At 31.0% G+C, this 22,842-nt stretch overlaps 3 protein-coding genes and 1 pseudogene across 5 annotated transcripts; 2 read left to right on the top strand and 2 right to left on the bottom strand.

Moving 5' to 3' along the window:
* Nucleotides 1-117: 117 nt before the first annotated feature.
* On the top strand, nucleotides 118-13,384 carry LOC110658124 (proline-rich receptor-like protein kinase PERK15). 3 transcript variants are annotated; one of them, XM_058149474.1, is made up of 15 exons: nucleotides 123-301; nucleotides 568-990; nucleotides 1,199-1,285; nucleotides 1,401-1,471; nucleotides 1,682-1,761; nucleotides 1,929-2,067; nucleotides 2,823-2,981; nucleotides 9,308-9,380; nucleotides 9,955-10,281; nucleotides 10,412-10,495; nucleotides 10,645-10,715; nucleotides 10,914-10,981; nucleotides 11,129-11,258; nucleotides 11,396-11,554; nucleotides 12,924-13,384. In XM_058149474.1, the coding sequence occupies exons 1-15, from the start codon at nucleotides 133-135 to the stop codon at nucleotides 12,990-12,992; spliced, it is 2,109 nt and encodes a 702-aa protein (XP_058005457.1). In that variant the 5' UTR covers nucleotides 123-132; the 3' UTR covers nucleotides 12,993-13,384. The 3 variants fall into 3 exon arrangements, with proteins under 3 accessions (XP_058005463.1, XP_058005461.1, XP_058005457.1); XM_058149480.1 differs by lacking the exon at nucleotides 568-990 and having other exon boundaries at nucleotides 118-301; XM_058149478.1 differs by lacking the exons at nucleotides 1,682-1,761; nucleotides 1,929-2,067 and having other exon boundaries at nucleotides 121-301.
* Nucleotides 13,385-13,979: 595 nt separating this feature from the next.
* LOC110651707 (60S ribosomal protein L37-3) lies at nucleotides 13,980-16,652 on the bottom strand. Its single transcript, XM_058149515.1, has 4 exons — nucleotides 16,538-16,652; nucleotides 16,308-16,443; nucleotides 14,528-14,629; nucleotides 13,980-14,389 (listed from the first exon to the last, which is right to left on the bottom strand). Exons 1-4 carry the CDS (start codon nucleotides 16,538-16,540, stop codon nucleotides 14,343-14,345), a joined length of 288 nt encoding a protein of 95 aa, XP_058005498.1. The 5' UTR covers nucleotides 16,541-16,652; the 3' UTR covers nucleotides 13,980-14,342.
* A 2,087-nt stretch (nucleotides 16,653-18,739) lies between these two features.
* LOC110651711 (uncharacterized) lies at nucleotides 18,740-19,561 on the top strand. Its single transcript, XM_021807108.2, has one exon. It carries the CDS (start codon nucleotides 18,846-18,848, stop codon nucleotides 19,446-19,448), a length of 603 nt encoding a protein of 200 aa, XP_021662800.2. The 5' UTR covers nucleotides 18,740-18,845; the 3' UTR covers nucleotides 19,449-19,561.
* Nucleotides 19,562-19,945: 384 nt separating this feature from the next.
* LOC110651712 (putative Peroxidase 48) lies at nucleotides 19,946-22,837 on the bottom strand (annotated as a pseudogene).
* Between the last annotated feature and the right edge of the window lie 5 nt (nucleotides 22,838-22,842).

Raw genomic sequence — 22,842 nt, 5'->3', positions numbered from 1 at the left:
TGAAAACAGAAGAGCTTTATCGTCTTTACAATTTTTTTATTATTTTATTTATGTTTTAGATCTTTCATTGCAATCAAAAAATATTAAATAATTTATTATGGCCAATGAGTTCTTGGTATTGCTCTATGTATTATGAACTGTCGACTTTCAAAAAACCCTCGATTAGAATATATAACAGCAAATACAGGAAACCTCTACAGCCACCATATTGTCACCATGGGGAAATCTGTAGCGACTCTGCAACTTTTGATGGGTTGCTGCAAGACCAGTTCTGAGGCAGATGGTCGCACTGACACTACAGGTATATTGTTTTAGCTGACACGGTATAATGAGTCCATAGTAATAGAGCCGTGCAGCCTCTTTAGTTATACTTCTATTATTTGTCTTCCATCACTAAACTGATGCTTTTTTTCCCCACATATGTTACAAGGGTTTCCATAAGGAATCATTTCATTTCTTATTGGAAGGTGTTTAGATGTTTGGCGGATAGGGACAGTATCGATACTCTTTCGCATTTTTTCCCTCTCTCTCTCTCTTACAAATTGTGGCATGTTATAATTTTGTCAGATGATAGACCTAAGTTACCTGCACCGCTAAATCACCAGTCACCAGTTATGGATCCGATTGAATCCAGCTCATCTTATGATAAGGAGAATCGAAGTCATCCACCTGCCTCTGAGACTGGTCTAAGATATGAGATGAAGAAATATGGTTTTAAAGAACTAGCAGAGGTAACTGGTTATTTCTCCGACGACAACCTCCTCGGCGAGGGTGGTTTTGGTCTAGTCTATAAGGCAACTTTAGATGGTGAAGACGTTGCTATCAAGAAACTTAAAAGAGAGCTGGAAAATAAGTTGGAGGAGAGTGAGTACCTTAGCAGTGTGAGTCACCCAAATATTGTTAAGATGATTGGGTACTGCAGTGAGGGAAAAAATAGATTGCTTGTTTTAGAGTTCATTCCCAACAATACCTTGGCATATCATTTACATGGTGAGTGCTTTTCCATACTCTGAGATATCTATTCATACATATAATTATATGACTCATTACAATCTTATACCATGTCCCTAACCTTACATAGGCACACATGAATCCAGAACCAATAAAATTATAATATAAATCCTAAATTAATTAAAGAAAGTATCATAATTATAAAGTCTATTTAGAATATAATGAGTTTGATTTATATTTTTAACAGTTGAAAAAAACAAGACTTTGGACTGGTCAACAAGAATGAATATTGCCTTACAAACTGCAAATGGGTTGCTATATTTACATGAAGGCTGTGAGTAATTTTACTGCTTTTTAGGCTATAATTAACCATTGAGTCCTTATTATTTTCATTTTTTTATGTTATTAATTTTCTTTTGATTAAAATTTTTATTATTTATATTTTTTAGGTAAACCTTCAATTATACACCGAGATATGAAAGCCGATAATATTCTTCTTGATAATAACTTTAAAGTAAAGGTAAGATATTTTAATAATAAATACAATTTTAGCATTTAAACATCCAGTTAAATTCCAAACAATTTTTTAGAAGATATTGAAAAACTTGTGTAATTTCATCAATTTGATATTTGAATATAAGTTAATAAATTTATCATATTATGTTGTTTTTTATGTTAAATTATGTGTAAAAAAAAAAATTCTACTAATTTACATAAATCATTGATTCAGGTGGCAGATTTTTCACTGTCCAGTTTTTTGGATACTCGTAACGTTCACCACATTTCCAGTATATGTAGGGGAACCAACGTGTAAGATATATATATATATATATATATATATATATTTCTTTATCAATTAAGTGGTCAAATTTGATCATGTGGCTCTTACAGTCCACTTTTAAATGGTCAAATAAAAATATAAAATAATGACAAAGGAAAAAACTCAAATAAAAGCTTAACTCAATTTTTTGTTGTAGCTATGCAGATAAAGAATTTGGTGATGTTCAGAAAATTACAGATAAATTAGATGTTTATTCTTACGGTGTTATACTTTTAGAGTTGATTACCGGAAGAAAACCTTTACATGAAGGAAGCAACATTACAATTGTTCAATGGGTAAGACACTAACTCATAAATTGATCTAATTATAAATAATTTTATTATAATCCTTTTTATAATATTTTTCTCATATTTTATTTCGACTTCATTTTTTAATTATGTACTTCGTTTTCTAACTATTTTTCCTTCCATAATTTCTAACTATTTTTCCTTCTATAATTTCACTTTCTTAATTTCCTTTTGACAGACTTTTATTCAAATAAAAAATTTCAAATATTTAACTGTTTATTAAAAAAAAGTCTATCTGAATAAAAAATAATACACTTAATTAATTAACTGAAATTAAAATAAAATATATAAAAAATTTAATTATATATATATATATATATATATATATATATATATATATATATATATATATATATATATATATAAGTAACTATTAAGAAACTAAAAAATCACTGCTTGAAAATCATTATTTTAAAGGGTATCTTTAATAGTTTTGAAATTCTTATAATTAAAATATATTAAATTTAATTTTAAATTAATTTTTAATATTTTCATATTAACATATTTTAAAAAAATTATATAATAATAATATCAAATAAACTTATAATCTTTTAGTAATTTTATATATTTTCTATGTATACTTTTATATGTCAATCACTGGAATTTTTCAAATACCTAAAATAATATGTTGCCATTAAATTATATTAAATGCAGGAAAAGAAATATTGCGATAACAGAAAAATAAAATAATGAAGTTTTGTTTTGAAGAAAAGAATTATTAACCAATACTTTTCAACATTCAGGCTAAAAATCGGATTGGACAAGCATTGAACAATGATGACTATACCAGACTTGTTGATTCCAGATTGAAAGAGTATAAGGAGAATGAAATGTTAAGAATGATTTATTGCGCTGCTGCTTCAGTGTATAAACCTTCATTCTCACGACCAAATATGAACCAGGTAAAAGTTTCTACTTCATAAAATGTCATTATTTTATTTTTTGCACTTCATAAAATGTCATTATTTTATTTTATTTTTTTAGATTTAACTTTGTTTTTAGCTTTAATGTTATTTATGATTGAGTTTATAATGCTTCAGTTTTAAATAATAATAATAATAATAATAATAATAATAATAATAATAATAAGTTTTTAGAGTACTTCTGTTAGATCGTCATCACTCAATTTTAAAGTTTGTTTTATTTTTATCCTCAATTTTATTTTTTTAATAAAATCACTAAACTTTAATTTAGTTTAGTTAAAAAAAAAAAACTTTAACAGAATTTAGGCAATTTCCCATTATTATATATAAACTTGATAAGAATAATTTTTACTTATCGTCTCTCAACTTTAGAGATTATTTCAATTTCATTCTTAGACTTTAATTTATTACAATAAAATCACTTAACTTTAATTTGAATATCAAAAGGTCGTAATTATAAATAAAAAACAAAATTTAAAATATAAATACTGTTTTAGGAATAAATCAAGTTCTACTTCTATATGACTCTTGTTCTGCTTTTCTTATTTCTCCTTTTTTTTTTTTATATCTAATCCCATAAATCTTCTTCAATATAATGCCTTTTCAACTCTATTAAATGGTATCATTCCAAATATATATGCCATGATTCCTTACTTCAACAGGTACAAATACCTAAATTTTATTTTTTTTATATATCTTTTCTAACCTATTATTGATACTAATTAGGTTAAACTCTTCACAACTTATCAATTAATATAACCCTTTTGGTATGAATAGTTTATCAGTCTAGCCGTGGACATTCTTTTTGATAAGCCGATTTCGCAAGTGCATAAAATCATCGTCTTAACTAATGTAGAAGTAAGAAGTTGTTGAACCCATGATGACCAGATATTAACTACCAATATCTATGCAAACGTATCATTTTCTAGGCTATCGAAATCAAATTATTTCAATTTAATTAAAATGAACGTAACAAAATCTAAAATTAATTTCCAATCACTCTAGTAACTAAAACCAATGAATAAGGTATCTTGATTTCAATTGGACTTGATTCAATTTAATTCATATTGACTGAAATCTAGATTTCATTATATCAACTAAAACCAAAATGTATTACAAGTTGCAATAATGAACCTAAAAGCCAAGATTCTTTTCAAGATTCTAATAATAAACCTGCAACTATGGCAGGTAAAAGGAAAGAAAGATCCCCATCTCCTTCCTAGTTATATCTTCCTTCAAATTTATGTCATTATCCTCTGTTGAACTTATTAAGTTATTTTTTATAAGCAAACAAATTTTATTGAATGAGAACTCAGAAAGAAACTGGGCAAAGATACAAAATAGAACCAAAAAGTGCCTCCAAAAAAGTAGCAAGCTTGACAGCAAACTAAGCCAAGTTATACAAAAGCAAAACCAAGAATAGGGAGACGAAGCAGAGCATGAGATGCAACTGAAACTCAGAACAAAAACAACACACCATTAAAGCTGTTGAACTTATTGAATTTTTGTTAGAGTCTAAGTTAAATTGAAATTAGGAAATTAGATAAAATAGAATATTTAGTAGAATTTAAATTATAAAGTTTAATAATTAGAATCCTAAAATGATTAGGTTTTAGTGGCCTATATATATGAGTAGTTGGTTGACCATTATTTTGTAGAGAGTTCACAAAGTAGAGAAGTGCGCTAAATTCCATAAGTTTTGTTTGATTAATTTTGAGAGTGAGAAAAATAATTAGTGGTTGTAATTATTTTTCCTTAGTATTAAATTTGATTAGTGGAGTAGGCTTACGCCGAATCACATTAAATTTTATGTTCTTTAATTTGTGTGAGTGAGATTTTCACAACAAGTATTATTAGAGCTATAATTCAAGATGTCAAAGATCGCAAACACAAAATTTGAGATGGAAACATTTGATGAGAAAAATAATTTTATTCTATGGCAAAGTACCGTGAAGGATGTCCTTATGCAACCAGGATTAATAAAAGCATTGAACGAGAAGCAACTGGCAACTATGAAAGATGATGATTGAGAGGAGCTTCAATAAAGGGTAGTGAGTAGGATTCGATTGACGTTAGGCCCTATTATGAAGTACAATGTCTTAGAGGAGACTTCGTCACTTGTTTTACGGAAGAAATTGTAGAGCCTGTATATGTTAAAATCACTTACAAATCATTTGAACATAAAGAAGGAGTAATACTAACTCAGAATAGTGGAAGGTATTAATATGAGGGATCATCTTAATGTTTTCAATAAATTAATGATCCAATTGGCTAATGTTGGTGTAAAGATAGATGTTAAAGATAAATCCCTCTTGATTTTAATCTCTCCCACAATCTTATAAAAGTTTGGTGACAGCCTTAATAGTTGGAAAAGATACTTTGAAGGTGAAGGAGGTTACCACAGTTATTTTGGATAATGAGAAGTTTAAGAAGACAGGTAGTAGCAATGAAGGTAAAGCTTTTGTTACTAGTTCTAGTCATGATGGAAGCAATCCATGTGGAAATTATTGAAGAAGAAATAATAGATCAAGTTCAAGACCATGAGTAGACGTTGAAGATAGAGAATGCTACTATTGTCATGAGAAGGGCCACATTCAATACCATTGTATGAAGATGAAGGAAGATCTTGAAGAGTTTAAACAATTCAAAAAGAGTCACAAAAAAGAAAAAGAAGGAACTGCTATAATTGCAATTGATGATGGTGTTGACAATAAATGCTTGAATGTAGATGATGATAAAAAAAAGGCAAAAGATCCATTATAAGATGAGTGGTTAATGGATTTTATTTTGCCATTCCATATTTGTTCAAAAAAGGAGTGATTTGATGTGATTAAAGAAAACAAAGGAGAGAAAGTGAAGCTAGCCAATGAGAATAAGATGGAGGTTGAAGATGCTGGAAGAGTGAAAATCAAGTTGCATGGTGACAGTGTGAAATTGTTTGATTAAGTGAGGTATATTCATAAATTCGAAAGGAACTTAATTTCCTTGGGTAAGTTAAATTCTTTGGGTTATGGATGTTCGATTCATGGTAGAGTCATGAGAATTAACAAAGGTACTCTCGTGATCATAAAGGGTGAGAAGATTGGTGCAAAGAATAGGAAGCACATTGATTGGAAGAATGCAAGTTGAGGTAAGAGGCAACATCAACAATCAAGAGTGCAAGAAAGTACCCAAAAGAAAATTGACTTTTGCAGAAGTATTGAAGACTAATTCCATTTGACTTAGAGGTAGAGATTGTTAGAGTCCAAGTTAACTTAAAAGTAGGAGATTAGATAAAATAGAAAGTTTAATATAATTTAAATTATGAAGTTTAATAATTATGGTTGTAAAAGAATGAAGCTTTAGTGGCCTATATAAATGAGTAGTTGATTGACCATTATTTTATGAAGAGCTTACGAAGTAGAGAGGTGAGCTGAATTTCGTGAGTTTTATTTGAGTGATTAAGAGTGAGAAAAATAATTTGTGATTATAATTATTTTTCCTTAGTAATGGATTTTATTGGTGGAGTAGGCTTATGCCAAATTATGTTAAATTTTATATTATTTAATTTGTGTGGGTGAGATTTTTACAATAGCTTCTAAGAGGAAAAATCAATGTTTGAACTTATAGGTTCCAAATCCAAATCATATATAGAGGATGAGGAAGGGTTACCTTCTATTGTGTAATACGAAGCGCTACGTTTTTAATTTAAAAAAAAAAAAGAATTATAGGATAAAATTTAATTATTTTCCTTTCTGCAATTGTCCCTCGAGCCACTTTTAATTAATTTTATTATTGTCATGTGTGCGAATCAGTACTAATTCCCCTTCATCCTGTCTTGACCTGGCTAATAGTTAATTGTTAAAGCCTTGTGTTGATGACTTGTACACCCTGTTTGGTTCTGTAGAAGTCATTTGGGCCGGATGAATTCTTTAGAAGACATTGTCTACAACTAAAATACAGAAATTTTAAAATACAATTCTTTGAACGATTTTATCAGAAACATTAATTAATGTTAAAGAAGAAGTAACAATGATACAAAGTAATAGATGAATTGAAGAGGACACACACATATATATATCAAAAATAAAACTTAATATCATAAGTTTGTAAATATTTAAAATAATTAAGAAAATAAATTAATGTGAGTAAAATTCAATATTTAAGGCCTTTTTATTAATTTTATCAGAATAAATTAAATAATTTTTAATGAATTAATAATACTTACATAATTAAATTATAGAATTACTATATTAATAATTATAATAGGACTTTTAATATAAGTAGAATTGTTGTCGAAATAATATTAAAATTTTAATTTATACTAATTATTGTAATATTAGTAATTGCAATTATTTAGAGATTTAGTGACAAAATATCCATTGCTAAAAGTTATTAGCGACGATAATACTGAATGGATTAGCCTTTCATTGCTAAAAATATTAGTGAAGTAGGTGTTGTCGCTACAAATTATTAGCAAAGAAAGTAATTTGGATTAGCAGCAGAGTATTGTTGCTAATATATATTGTTGGCAACAAATTATTTAACTGTTGCTATAATCATGTTTTTCGCATTTTTGTAAATAATAAAAATAACGAAGGATATTTTGGAAAATTCCAATATTCTCCCCTTTAAGTTCTTATGTATTTACCTTAGTTATAGATGAACTAACTAACCATATTCAAGATGATGTCCTATGGTGCATCTTATTTGTGGATGATGTTGTCATAGTGGACGAAACTAGTGATTGACTTAATCAAAAGTCAAAATTGTAAAGAAGGACTCTTGAGAATAATAGTTTTAGACTAAGTAAAAGTAAAACATAATATATATATATATATATATATAGAGAGAGAGAGAGAGAGAGAGAGAGAGAGAGAGAGAGAGAGAATTTAGTTTTCACAAAATGAATAGAGGAGAGGTTAGATTAAATGATGTCAAAATGCAAACAATTTAAGTATTTAGGTTCTATAGTTCAAAAGAATGGAGTAATAGATGATGCTCTAACTTATATGATTAAAATAAGATAGATGATCTAAAGGAGTGCGTCAAGTGAGTTATTTGATCATAAAATCCCTAAAAAAGTGAAAGGTAAGTCATATAGGTCTATGGTCATGCCAGTTATATTGTATAATAGTAAATGTTTAGCATTTAAAGTTCTATAATATGAGTGTGATAGAGATGTAGATGTTAAGATGATGTATATTTGGTATTCTGATAATAGATTAATTAGCAATGACTATATCTGTCAAAGAGTGCATGTAAACATATAAATGATAAAATAAGAGTGTCAATTAAGATAATTTAGCTTATTCAACATAGAAAATCAAATGCTCTAGTATATATTTATGGTAAATTAGTGGTAGAAATGAGAAGAAAAAAAGGAAGACCTAAAATAGCGTAAAGAGTAGTATCAAAAGATTTATAATTTATTAATATTAATACAGAATTGGTCTCAAATATAACTGAATGGCAAAAAATGATCATATGGTCAACGCCGATAAGTTTAGAATTAAGACTTTTTTTTTTTTGGGACAAAGTGAATATATAAAGAAGCTGACCACATATTCAATAGAGAATATTAGGCCTTTCAAACTCACACACATCTAAAATAATTCCCATTGCACCTATGCGGGATCAAAATTTAGGATTCTTTCACAGAAGAAATTAATTGGATGTAAGTTTGTCACTACATTAAGAAGTAAGTGACACGGTCTGAACTCAATACCTCTCAAGCGAAATGAATCCCTTAACTGCCACTTGAACCAACCCATTAAGTGGAAAGATCAGTTATTATTGTTTTACGTGGAACCAACCCACTTGAACCAACCCATTAATATCACTTTTTTTTTATTATTTATCATCAATATATTCATTTTTTTTCCTTTTTTCTTAATATAGAATCGTTTTACAAGTATTTAATATTTGTTTTAAATATGGTGCTTTCATTTTTTAGATTTATATTTCTAAAAACAATCTTTCAAACTGAAAAAAAAAATTTACAATGAAATATATATGTTCGAGAGAGACATTCACTCCAAGAAAAATGAAAATATTAATTGGACCTTGATTAAGAGTTCTTTTTTTTTTTTGGAAAAGAAGAAAGCGACTAAGGTTTTTTTTTATTATTATTTACATAATGATTACTTAATTATATGTTAGGATATAGGGTTTTCTTCTTTTTTTTTTTTTTGGGTTTTTAAGAATAAAATGGATTGTAATGAGATAGTAAGATTTACTTAAAATATTTAATATTCTGTGGCCGCAGACACTGGCTGTGGCTATAGATATATAGAAATAACCTTTGAAGATTACATGTCTTGCAGATATTTAGAATTCTTCAAGGAACTATGCGTCCCGAGCAGATAATGAAACGGAAAGATATCATAAGTCTACTTGGTAACATATACATTTCCATTCTTACAACTATGACATACCATTTTTTATTTATTTTGTTTGTTGATAAATTATGTGTGGTTACTAAATTTGTCCGAGTCATACTCCTTTACCTGCAAATAATTTGATGATATAATTTACAACATATGATTGTTACATGAAGTACATCTCTTGGTAATATGTATATAATAATATTAACAAAAATACATTATTCATAAATTCTTATCATGTTTATATGGCCGTAAATTCCAACCTTGCTTATGTTAACCTTTATTTTTTTTTTTTAATAAATTGTGTTGAAAGAATACATACTTGATATATAATTTCTTGTTTTCTACTGGAATATGAATTAGTGATATTGAATAGTTTTCATGACTTTGAATATTACCTCATACTTTAATTGGATCTTAATAAAAAATAATTTTCTTATTTACATTCTTTTGGAGAATATATATCACCCATCTTTGACTCTTTTTCTTTTTTTTTCTTTTTTTTTTTTTGATGTATATATCTTTACTCTCTCTTTTTTTTTTTCTTTCTCCCTTTAACTAATTGTAGCTTGTTATAATTTGGCCAGATGATATGCCTCAGGATGCTCAAATGTATCAGATGAAGAAATATAGTTTTATAGAACTAGCAAGGGCAACTGATTTCTTCTCCAATGATCATCTCCTTGGCGAGGGTTTTGGTCAAGTCTTTAGGGGAATCTTGGATGGTGAAGTCGTTGCTATCAAGAAAGTTAAGATTCTTAATCTGGAAAACTATTTGGAGGAGATTGAGCAGCTTAGCATTTTGAGTCACCCAAATATTGTTAAGGTGATTGGGTACTGCGTTGAGAAATCCAATAGATTGCTTGTTTCAGAGTGTGTTCCCAACGGGAGCTTGGAACATCATTTACATTATGGTAAGCACATAAAGGTCAACCAAGAAAATTATAATACCAATTCTCAATTAATTATCAAATCATAATTAAAAACATATTTAAAATATATATTTTATTCTTAATTGAGTTTGATTTATATTTTTGATAATAGCAAGAGACACGATTTTGGATTGGTCAAAGAGAATGAAAATTGCCACGAACTCTGCAAAAGGGTTGCTACATCTTCATGAAGGCAGTAAGTAATTTCATTTTTAATAAGCTATAATTAGCAATTGAGCGTTGGCATTTTTTTTGTGGTATTAATCTATATTCTGTCAAAATTTCTACTTTCTTCATATATATATATTTTTTTTTTTTTTTTTTTTTTTTTTTTTTTCATTTCAGGTATACTCAAAATTATACATGGAAACATCAAAGCAGCAAATATCCTTCTTGATAAAGACTTTGAACCAAAGGTAAAATATTTTCATAATAAAAATACAATTTTAGCATTTCAACTCTCAATTAAATGTCAAATTGTTTTCAGAAGATACTGAATAATTTTGATTTCATAATTTGATATTTGGAGTAAAGTTAATTTTATTATGTTTGGTTTTTTTTACATTAAATTGAATGACAAAATATCTACTAATTTATATAAATCATTAATTCAGGTGGCAGATATTATGCTTGCAGCTATGTTACCGAATTTTGACAGCTTCCGTTCATTAGTAGCTAACGTGTAAGATTTATATTTCTTGTATTAATTAAAATGACCATTAGATTCTACTTTGAATAGTTAAAAATATAAAATAATAACATAGAACTCTAATTTTGAGGATTTATTTCTAAAGAGAAAAAAAAATTCTTAACCCAATTTTTCATACAGATATAGAGATGCAGAAGATCGTGATCGAAGAATATCAGATAAATCAGATGTTTATTCTTTCGGTGTTATACTTTTGGAATTAATTAGTGGAAGAAAACTTTTGGATAAACAAGGCGATATTATTGCTTGGGTATGACACTAATTCATATATATATATAATTCATATATATATATATATATATGTGTGTGTGTATATATATATATGTGTGTGTGTATGTTGTGGGGAAACCTTCATATTAACAAATACTTTCACTTATCAACATGCAGGCTAAGAATCGAATAGGACAAGCTTTGAACAATAATGTCTATGTTGATCTTGTTGATCCCAAATTGCAAGAATATAATGAAGATGAAATGAAAAGAATGATTTGTTGTGCTGCTGCATCGATATATAAAGCTGCACGCTTTCGACCAACAATGAAACAGGTAAAATCATATTTATTCATTTGGTAAAAAGTTATAAATTCTTAATTTTATTAATTACATAAATTAATTATGAAGTAAATTTAAACACAAATTTTTAATTGATTGTGCCTGCTTACCTAATTTACAAATAATTCCTTAATAGAATTATATATATATAAAAAAAAAAAGGCAACCCTTATTTTCACTATTACACTTACTAAAACTAAATTAATTTAATTAATAAAAAATATGACATAATTTACACATTTCATAATTAATATTTGTATCTTAATTTAGTTAGTATCCCATGTTTGTAGTTTATAACTTCTCTTATGCCTTATTTGCTAAGAATTAATTTAAAATAAATAAAAAAACTTAAACTCAAAAAGAAAAAAAAAAAAACACAGTTATTAAATTCAGTCTGGAACTTTACTTAGCTGAGAGATCGGATCGATGAATCATTGGTTTAATCATGGATTAACGTTTCAAATATTGAGCCACTAAAAATTAATTAAGCATTACACTTATTAATATAATTAGAAAAGTTTAATCAACTAAATTTTATTTTTAAAATAAATATTTTAACATTTATACTAATGAAAAAAAAAAGTCTAATAATTTTTAAAATAATTTTCACTATTATTTCAAGTGCTCGTAAAATAAAATAAATAAATAGTGATATAAAAAGTAATATTTGAATGAAAGAACGAAAAATAAAAACAAGTTTTCATTGAACCGTTTGTTTGAAGTTTGAGTTAATACAAAAAGTGATGATTTATGATCATAAACTATTAGACTTTTTTTTTTTTAAGTTTTAATTATTAAATATTTTATTCATTTATTTTAATTCTGATAACGTGAAAGAGAAGTTATAGGCTATAAATGGGAAGATAACTAAATTAAGATATAAATAGTGGCTATGGGAAGGTAGATTAATGTATATGAATTTTATTAATTAAATTAGTTGTGGCCTTAACAAGTATATTTGTAAAAATAAGGGTCTCCTATAAAAAAAGTTATAAGAATTAAAATTTTAGGATGATTTATTATATATATAGAGTTAGCTTTGTTTCTTTTAATTAATTAATTATATTAGTTAATTAAAATTAATTGTTTACTTACATGATGGTTGATTATGGTAAAAATATTATTTTATAAAATATAAAATCCACATAATATTATTAAAATATTTTAAAAAAATTATGAAATTCATTTAAAATAATAACAACAATAATATTTTTTTTAATCATGGGATGTTATAACACATTCAACTTTTATCAATGCACACAATTATAAACAACCTTTAGAATTGATGCAAAAATATCAAATTAAAAAAAAAAAAGGGGCCAATATGTTGAAGCATTATTTCTACCATTGCTATTTGATGCAGATTGTTGAAGTCTTACAAGGGAGTATACCATGGACAAGTATATGGAACAATGACAACAATTACCTTTGAGGATGGAGCACTGTATCTTCATTGGCCAAGGGAACTTAGATTTATAAAGAACTGTACCCAATACAATGTGCACAGAGAAATTGGAATATTGGAGCTTCCATTTCATCATCATTGGAGAAACGAAAGTCGTGAAATTTCTTTGCCACTTTCCTTCCATTCTTGTTTTTGACAACAAATCAGGAAATTGATCTCGCCCTTTTACAGCCTCCTTCGGGTCAAATTGATTGTTTATGGTTTTTGATTTAATGGTATGGTCTGTGATATATGGATTTGAGTTTGTGATTAGAACACTCCTCTCTTTCCCTATTGTTTTGTGAATTTTGTTGTAATGAATTTTGAGTACATTTCCTCGTGGCTTGATCCATGTGGCTTAATTATGGTTTGCTTTCTTCTTTTTTGCTTCCCTCAAAGCTTTTCTCTTCTCCCCTCTGCAGCAGTTCTAAAGAATCAGTTGCTAAGTGTAACGATTCATCAACTTTATTTTGCTTCACATTTAAACATGCGATCTTTCTGATGAAACATTTACCTGGCTTTCGAATAAATTTATCATTCTATTGCTTCTGAATGTACTGGAACGATACAAAACATCATCTCCAAATTAATGGGCAAATAATGTTGAACTTCAAGTGAGCTTTCTAAATGTTTTAATGAGGTGAACATCCTTCTCTTGGATAGGACTTTGGTGTCTCCATTGAAAGAGTTCTATGGACAATGTGAGACGCGATTAGCTCAAAGTGCACCCTCCTAAAACATAGGTTGAATATAGAGGCACGTACCTGTTATGGTTCCTTGAAAGGCAATACACATTGGCAACAATTAATATTACCAACTAAATATAATATTAAATGGTTAACAAAATTTGCATGATATGGCTATATTAGAAGTAATATCCAAACAATCGTTTGAGAACAAAAGGAATCCTCCCCTTTAATACGGCGACACATATGAAAACAAAAGGAATCCTCCCCTTTAATACGGCGACACACATGAAAACAAAAGGAATTGTTACATTGCGTTGCTTTAGGTACTGAAACCTGAATTAGTTACAGTTACAACAAATGACAGAATGACTGCTAAATATGTAGACAGATATTGCACATACTACTTCATGTCGAGCCAAAAGATAGAATTGCGGCACTTCAATGGAGACATCAGGTAATTAAATGGTCTCTAGTCTCCAAATCCCCATTAAAGATCAAAAAGAACTACAGAGCAAAGAGAACTACAATAGACTAAATAGCATCAAAAGTGAATAACAACCATCAAACAATGTTCTCATAAAAATATGTTCCAACACATAATTGTTGACTGAATCTGTAACAGGATATATGCCAGCAATAGCCTCTAGCCTTAAGCAGATGTTGCTGCTCCCTTCTTCCTTGGTGCTGCTTGAGTGCCTGAACAGGAAGCCCAAAATTGAGTTAAAACCAAATAGCACTACAAGAATATAGACGGAATATAGCACAAGATCGATTTTGTTTTTTTTAGGTGTGGAGGTAAAAATTCAACCAAAATGAAAGAGAGACATCATTTACCTTCTCTAAAACCACTCTTGAACCTGCGAGGTACATGGCGCAGGTACCTCATTCTTCCAGTTCCAGTTGTCTTTCTTCTAATGGCCTTCACACTCCAGTTATCTGAAAACCACATTGAAAAAATATATAATCTTGTCTACGAGCAAAGTGAAATACACACTCAGTATATTGCACACTTAATTGCACAAGCCAATCAAGACATGGGCCACTAGAAGTGTGAAATCAGTTGGTTAAGTTCTGAATCGAACCAAACCAAAACCGAAAAACCAAATTCATATAAAATGCTAACCAAACCGAACTGAGAGAAGGAATCGAATCAAACCAAACCAAACCAGTTCGGTTGAAACCGTCCGTTTTGTATAATCTCAAACCCTTCTATTCTCAAACTGTATCATTTCCATGCCTGAACACCGTCTTCCACAGTCTCGGTACAGCACAAACCCCAATCCTTAGCTAAAGACTTCCCCATATCATTAACGAATCCTCAGCAAAGAAACTTCCCCAAATCATCAACAACAATAAATATACAAATATGCAAATCAACATTCCATTTTCTCTTTTTTTTTTTTTTTTTTGGGGGGGGGGGGGTGTGAGGGAGAGGAAAATAAAAACTCAAAACATTTCATTGAATCACATTTCAGAAGATCAAAATAAACAACTATGAAAATCACACAAGCAACACAGGCAAGACAAACCCAGACCAGAGGCAATTCTTCCTTGGAAATTAAGGCGCAGTGCAGAGGCAAGGTGAACCGACTATTAAGCGGAATTAGAGGCGATGGCCCATTTGTCACAAGCAATGAGTTGATTCTGTGACAAATGTGATGACCCATCTGTCAAAGGCTGAGAGGAGACGAATTGGAGAAGAGGGCATGAGACAAGAACAGAATCAAAAGGAATTAGAGAAGAGGAAAGAGAAAAATGGCAAGGAAGAGGGAGGGAAAACAGCGAGAAGAACAAGAAGAAGAAAGAAGAATAAGAAGTGAATGGGGACAAACGGTGTGGCTCACATGTGATGGGCTAAGGGCTTTGGGCAGCAGAGCAGAAGTGGGCTTTATATTAAACATGAGTTTCTTGCTATAAAAATAGCTAAGTGAGAAAATTTGTTTGGTTTGGTTAATTTGGTTTTTTTAAATTAAGTGACTCAAAACCAAAATTTTTGAAAAGTAGAAACCAAAACCAAACCAATCAACCAAAAAACCAAATAAGATAGATTTTCCGTTAAAACTGATGAATGGTCACTCCTATGGGCCACAGGTTTTGACTACACATTTGACAATCTTCTACAAACAACATGTCTACAAAGAATGAAGTTGTGACAGGGTTTACATCTTTTACAAATCCAAATGTACATAGATGATTATATAATTTTAAATACAAAGACACAATGCCCTAAACAAGCAAGCATAAAAAGTATCACTCTTTGGATACAAAATTGGCTAAAGTATCACTCTTTGATACAAAATTGGCTATCATAACAATTCCAAGCTATCTTCAATCATAAACATGGCTGCAGAAAAGGCTACCTTGGCTCAAACTTAACAACTAGTTCCCTATAGATGCAAAGTCTACTCTACACATAATGACATGCTAACAACAAATCAGGAACAAATACATTAAGTACATGTCAACATAGGCATACATAAAGAGTGACCAGCTTGAGAAGAACAATAAAAATCACTTCCTGGCAAATTATACATGTCGATAAGCAGGTTTGTATTCGCATACAATTATTAAAGAAGAAGAAAATGCGTAGTAACAAATGAGTTGGTATACATACACTTCCTCTTGCGAGCAGCAGGGAAAGCACAGGCGGCACAACGACTCTTCTGGAGGTGGAAGCTGCGGCGGCCACACCTCACGCAGAGAGTGTGGGTCTTGTTCCTCCTCTTACCAAAACTCCCTGTTCCCTTACCCTGCAATTTTCATTCAATTTACAGATTAGAGCACGTAGACGCAGAAAAAGATTGTTCCTTTCTTAAAATAGAGAGGGAGAGCGATGGGGTTTACCATAGCTGCAGATGCAGAGAAGCCCTAGCTCTAGAGGAAAAGGAAGCGGCGTCGTTGCAATTTTGGGGTAAAGAGAAAGGAAGCGGCTTTTTTGTACTAGGGTTTTTAGCGCTAATCATAAAAAGGTGTTTGCTCAGTCACTTAGGGCCTGTTTGGATTAACCGTTGAATACGATTAACCGTTGAATACAAGCGGATAGTTATTCAATTGATAGGATAAGCGATGATAGCTGTTTTATATTAAGTGTTTGATAAAATTATATTTAACTGTTGCTGTTAATATGTAAAATGACTAATAAAGGTATATATCATATAATTTATTTTATTATTTAAATAAATATAAAATTATAAATTTATTACATTATATTATTTACTTTATTATTAAATTAAATATATAATTATTAAATTAATATATTATATTATTTAAATAAATATATAATTATTAATCTTTTATATTATATCATTTATTTTATTATTGAAATAAGAAAATAATTATTTTTTAAGATAATTAAATAATTTTAAAAATATAGATAAAATAATAAAATAATTATTATTATTAATAGAAAAATTTATAATTAATTTTAAGTTTTTGGATATAAATAAATATTTTATGTTTTATGTTATTAATAAAAAATATTTTAACAAAGTTGAAATACGTTAATTAAAATATTAAAATTATAAATAAAAAAATAAAAATATTAATAATATTAATTTTCAAGTTAAATAAAAAAGGATAATATAGTCAAAATAAAAAATAAAACTAAATCAGCTATCACCTATCGATTTTTTTAACTTGCCAAACACCACTTTATCAACTATCACTTAATAAAACCACCTAAACGGTGCGTAACGTTCGCGTCAGGAAGGGTAGGAGCGCATTTTTCATTTTACGTCGCTGGAAAAAATAAAATGCGGGACAAAGGAGTTAATGAACCATATTAAAAGGCAGCAGGCTGCAGCATTCATGGCAGCTTCATCTGTACTTTTCAATGCGAGGGTCCAAGTCCCTCCAACCATTGGTTAGTGGAATACTCTTAAATAATAGTATGGTCAGATACAAATCCAAACTTCAAGTTTGAATGAAATCGCTCCATCATGACTACTGTTAGTTTGAATCAGGTGCTAATTTTCTCAAGCCAAAAAAAGGCCGCTTCATGTCTGGCTTAATTTTTTTTTATAAGCAAAATTTCATTAATGAAATTAAACAGAAAAAAAAAACTTGGCATGGCCACCACAAACCATATGGAACTAATAGATTTCCCTATAACACCCAACCTGTGCAGTGCCATGCTAGGTCTCCCCAGAACACCCAACATGTCTGGCTTAACCTACAAAGCCAAGTTGCAATCTTGTATTTAGTCATATGACCAAGTATAATTTGCAGTCCTTATCTCTTCAAGAAGACTTTGATCTTAAATTCTTGCTCAATCCATGAATAGGAATAATTACCAAAAGCTATTGATGTTAAAGGCTGGTGGCAGGATTTGAACTTGGGCAATTGTGAGAAAGTGACTTCACCACACAAAAATCTAAATGCTCCTTATCTTGATATTGACTAGGTGTTGGTCTTTAGGCACCAACCTCAAAACCTATATGGGTCCATCCATCTCTTAAATATAAATGCAATTGGGTTCTTCACCTACAATTCCTGTGGTATGGAAAACATCAATCAAGGATCAAAAGCACCAACTTAATCATCCTTAAAAGAATTCATATAATCTCAAACAAGACAGGCTTCACAAAGAAGCAATTGATGTTATTAGATTCATAAGTCCATAAATTCAAAAAATGGGTAATAGTAATTAAGCGTTAGTTGAATACAAGAATTATCAGAATAAGCTTTTTTCACTGACCCACTACCTTTAGCTTTGCACCTTAATCAATACAGCTAAACTTTAGACACCAATGGTTCAAAATTAAACATTCGTCTCCTTGTATTAAACAACTTTTGCTCAAATAGGGCTACTTTTTGTTTTTGGTAAAGGCAAAATTTGGATGATTAGTCACAGTTTCACACATACCCAGAAAAACTCTATTGATAACTAAATGCAAATATTTAAAGCAGTGCCTTCTAATCTATGATCATAAAATCCAACGGTTGCTATTTGCTAGCTTCAAACAATCTCACATTGGAGTTGGAGAGGGAGAGCAATATAAAGCAAAAGCAGAAACAAATATTCCTTTTAGACCCCTAAGACTTTCAACTGTCTCTATCTTTCTTGTCTAGATTAGAGCTGTGTCTGTTAATGTAGTTAAAGACACTAAGGGATCAAACAAGCTGTGCTATACATACTAGCTAGAGCCAAAAGATGCAGCTAAGAGAATCCATTCGGAAGAGCCACAAGACTCTCCAACATCTCAAGTCTCTCTTCTTTGTAGGGTATCAAAAACTGCCCAAGCCCTTCTCGTGTGCCACCAGCAGCAAAAAGAATCACCAAACAGATCAATTCTACACTGACTTTTGCAACGAGTGGGAGTGTGATCTAGAAAAGGCAACGAAGAAGAAGAAGAATGGTATCACGCTATCAAAAGAACTGGCAAGAGAAGAAGATGGATGTAATGGAAGTTCCTTGGAGCGTCCAAGGAATCCATTGAAGAAGAAAGAAGTGGGAATAAAGGAAGAGAAGAGCAAGAAAAGTTCAACTCTAAGAAAAGAATACTCAAACAAGAAGGATAAAGGAGGTTATGCACTAGCAAAAAAGATGAAGGAATTGGAAATGATGGGTGGAAGTGACATGGAACATGTGTTGGATGTAGAAGAAGCACTTCACTATTACTCTCGTCTTAAAAGTCCGGTATATCTTGACATTGTTGACAACTTCTTCACTGATATGTACAAGGAATTCTCTGTTCCACAGAGGTCTGCAAGCATCAACAGTTCAAAGCAAAGACTTCGTTCAATTAGGCTATAGATGGATACTCAAGTTTGTGAGTTCTTCCTTGTGCACATGCATATGTTTCCTCTTTCTAATTGTTCCTTTCAATATTACATTTGAGTATATCTTATTTTGCATCGTTGATTTGATATTCAGCTTTCTGGATTGCTATTCTTGATACTGTCAGTTACTGAGAGATGAATGTAAGTTTTAGAAAGTAGGAATTGAAAACTTTCCTTGCCTTAAAGGGCTGTTTATTAAAATGTCTAGCAGATTATCTTCTTAAATAGATGCAATAAATGTAGTCACAAGATTTATAGGATTTAAAATTCATTTTTCGTATGACATAAGGGTGCTAGCCACTAGATGTCTCTGCAAATGAGCATAAAGTCGGTGATGAATCAATTCAATATCAAACATTGCATACCCTAAGGGAAGAGGAGTGCTAATTATCTAAATTTAAGGCAATATAAGAATGTGCAAATTAATTAGACCATCAACCACCTTGAAATATAGATTTCGTTGAACAAGCATTTGACAGTTTGCTCTTAATACAGACACTAAATTCACAAGGTAACAACATAAAGCCATCTAAATTCCTGATTATTCAAATTCGTGAGAACAAAAGCCCAAAAGTCAGTGTAGGGAAAGCTGAACAAATAATACATCCTCCTCCCCAATCTTCTTTATGCCACCTCTGAACAATTGAACTGGACCTGACCTGCTGAACCAGTAAAAGACATGGAGATCTGAATGCTTCATCATTGCCTGGGCAAAGTCTCAGCAGAACAAGGAGACATCCGAAGCATGTGCTCTGAGCCAAATCCCACTTTCTTCCCCATGCATTAGTTGTTGGTCAGCATATAGAGGATTCCTCTACCTTGCAGAAGACTCTGGTAGAAAACTGAGCCAAAATCTATTCCAGGTCCCTCATAGGCCATATTGATTCCTGGATCCTCCAGTAGAGAACCTTCATATGAAACTGATGATGTTGTAGAAGACGATGGTGAGAAAGACACTGAGCCTTGGAAGGAAAGTGATGGTGCTGCTGCTGATGACATTGCCCCATTCTTTCCTGGGTCCCCAGAGGATGATCCAGTAAGAAGGTGGTGCTGCTTCTGGGTGCTGATGATAATGGCCCCGAGGCATCAAAGGAAGGTGATGCTGATGGAGTCACTGATATATCACTATTGTTGCATCTTGATCTCATTTGGTCAAGGAATTGAAGATCAAGAAAGGGATCAGGATTATTAGTCCCAACAAAGTTGTGGAGACCGTTTTTGAAGAATTTCCAGTGAATTATTCCAACGCTGTGAGCACCTAGAAGAAAGGTAAGCGCACAATTAGAAACGTAAAAGTTACGATTCCAGGTTGCTGCAGAGTGCATATTTTTACAAAACTGAGGCTGATCAAACGCACAAATCTGTGGTTTCACACAGATAGACGGAAGGTACAAAGGAATGTGCAGATATAGACGGAAGGTACAAAGGAATGAGCAGATAGCCATTCTACAGAACAAAATTGTAACCAGTTTTAGCAGATTTGCTCTCACTTCAAGGGTATTCATTTCCAAAAGAATATTCTAATCAACAGGTACCAGTTTTTGTTTAAATCAAGCAAACTCACCCCCAAGTATGGTTTAATGGGTATGGTTTAATGGGAGTCATTCTCTTCTCAAATTGTCAAAACAATACAAAGAAATAAAAAGTTTAAACACAGAATGCATCATGAAACCTTTCTATGGATAATAATAATAATAATAATAATAATAATAATAATAATAATAATAATAATAATAATAATAATAATAAGGAAGTACTAATCACAGGAGTTTAATGGGTATAATTAAGACATCAGACCACTGTGGAGATAATCATGCAAACAAAAAAGATCAAGCTTGCATGTCACTACAAAGAACTCAGATAGAGGGGAAACATAATACCCATGAGACTGACAGTTTCTCTTTCATCAAAACCCTAGATGCAAAAGAGACAAGGGTTTCAGATAAATCGGTTAGGAGTGAAGGAAGCACGTATATCTGGGAAAGAGAGAAAACCATCTCTTCTGCCCGGTTATAATGGATAGAATGGACCACCGGCCTGAAATTCACATATTCAGTGAGAAACTGAGAGAGGGACGGAGGGAGGCACTGAGATACAAATCTGAACAACACCTTCTCTGGATGCTAAAACAACAAAGTCAGCACAAGAAACAACGCCAGGGCAGACTTCTTCAAGCTGTGACTTGATTATGTCAATTATATCATTATGTCGATTATATCAAACCCGTCAGACTTTCGTTGGGGGTAGAATCTTTCTCAGTTTTCAACCCTTTAGCAGCATCCAATAAAACAGAAGCATCACAGCCCGTCACAAGTTCCATTATTAATTCAACCTTATACAGCAACTGAAAGCTACACAGCTTCAATTAACAGAAATACAACATGAAAAGTCAAAAAAAACCCCCAAGACCTGATCAAATTTTGAACTAAAATAGTGAACCCAAAACAAAATCTACCAGAAAGAGCAGGATTTTGGCTTCAAGACATGACTTCAAGGAAATGACAAAATAAAGAAATTAAAGATTTAAGTTTTTTATATATTGTATTAATAATATTTACACTTGGAAAACTAAAAGCCCCGGATCAAAAGAGCAAGACCAAACAAACGCAGTTCCAGATCAACAAGAAACTGTAAATCTGAGCAGAAAGACTATGACAAAACCTACATCAAATTGTATCAAGATTTGAGAGGAAAAAAATCAATAACTAACCCACATCCAGATCAATTTGACCAAGAAACGGGGAAGATGATGGAAAGAAAGATCAAAACCTCAATGTAACGATCGTGGAAGCAAGCCTCAAGAGAGCTGGAGCTCTACTGGGCCGGACTTTGTACACTTCCCGAACTACCTCTCGAATGATTTTCTCAGCTTGTGGGCAAGAACCATGATAAAAATCATACTCCAATGATCGTTGAGGATGGCCTACTTCTTCTTCCTCCATATACAAGAGCATCGCAGGATACAAATACCACGAGGAAGGCGACCAATATGCGGCGATTAATGATGATGGTCACGATGATAAGCCTTTCTTGATCTCTGCATTTTGTTTCTTGAGTGATATCAAAATACAGAGGATGAATATAAGAAGACTCAGTTCCCTCATGCTTGCCACTTCAAAGATTGGATTCACCATTTCTCTTGCTTTTTTCTTTAGATTGATTGGTATTTATCTTCTCTTCAGTTTTTGTGTTTTTGCTTCGAGAGAAGAGCTCAGGGAAGCAAAGTAGCGAGTGGCGAGTTGCACAGAATTTTGAACGCATGGGAAATGGCGGGAAACAGAACGCAATTTGACTAAAATGCTCTTGAAACCGGTAGATTGTTAAGGCGGTCCTTAGATAACTTGCGATGGGACGACAATGCCCTTGGA

Source organism: Hevea brasiliensis, chromosome 1 (assembly GCF_030052815.1).
Source record: "Hevea brasiliensis isolate MT/VB/25A 57/8 chromosome 1, ASM3005281v1, whole genome shotgun sequence".
NCBI lineage: Eukaryota > Viridiplantae > Streptophyta > Magnoliopsida > Malpighiales > Euphorbiaceae > Hevea > Hevea brasiliensis.
This window is presented reverse-complemented; position numbering and strand designations above follow the sequence as displayed.

Coding starts and splice junctions, on each gene's coding strand:
- LOC110658124 (XM_058149474.1), top strand. CDS start 133: ATGAACTGTCGACTTTCAAAAAACCCTCGATTAGAATATATAACAGCA. Junction 302..567: donor TGGTCGCACTGACACTACAG/GTATATTGTTTT, acceptor TAATTTTGTCAG/ATGATAGACCTAAGTTACCT. Junction 2,068..2,822: donor ACATTACAATTGTTCAATGG/GTAAGACACTAA, acceptor TTCAACATTCAG/GCTAAAAATCGGATTGGACA.
- LOC110651707 (XM_058149515.1), bottom strand. Junction 14,630..16,307: donor TGCTGCTCGCAAGAGGAAGT/GTATGTATACCA, acceptor TGTGGTTTTCAG/ATAACTGGAGTGTGAAGGCC. Junction 14,390..14,527: donor CAAGAGTGGTTTTAGAGAAG/GTAAATGATGTC, acceptor CTTCCTGTTCAG/GCACTCAAGCAGCACCAAGG.
- LOC110651711 (XM_021807108.2), top strand. CDS start 18,846: ATGCAGCTAAGAGAATCCATTCGGAAGAGCCACAAGACTCTCCAACAT.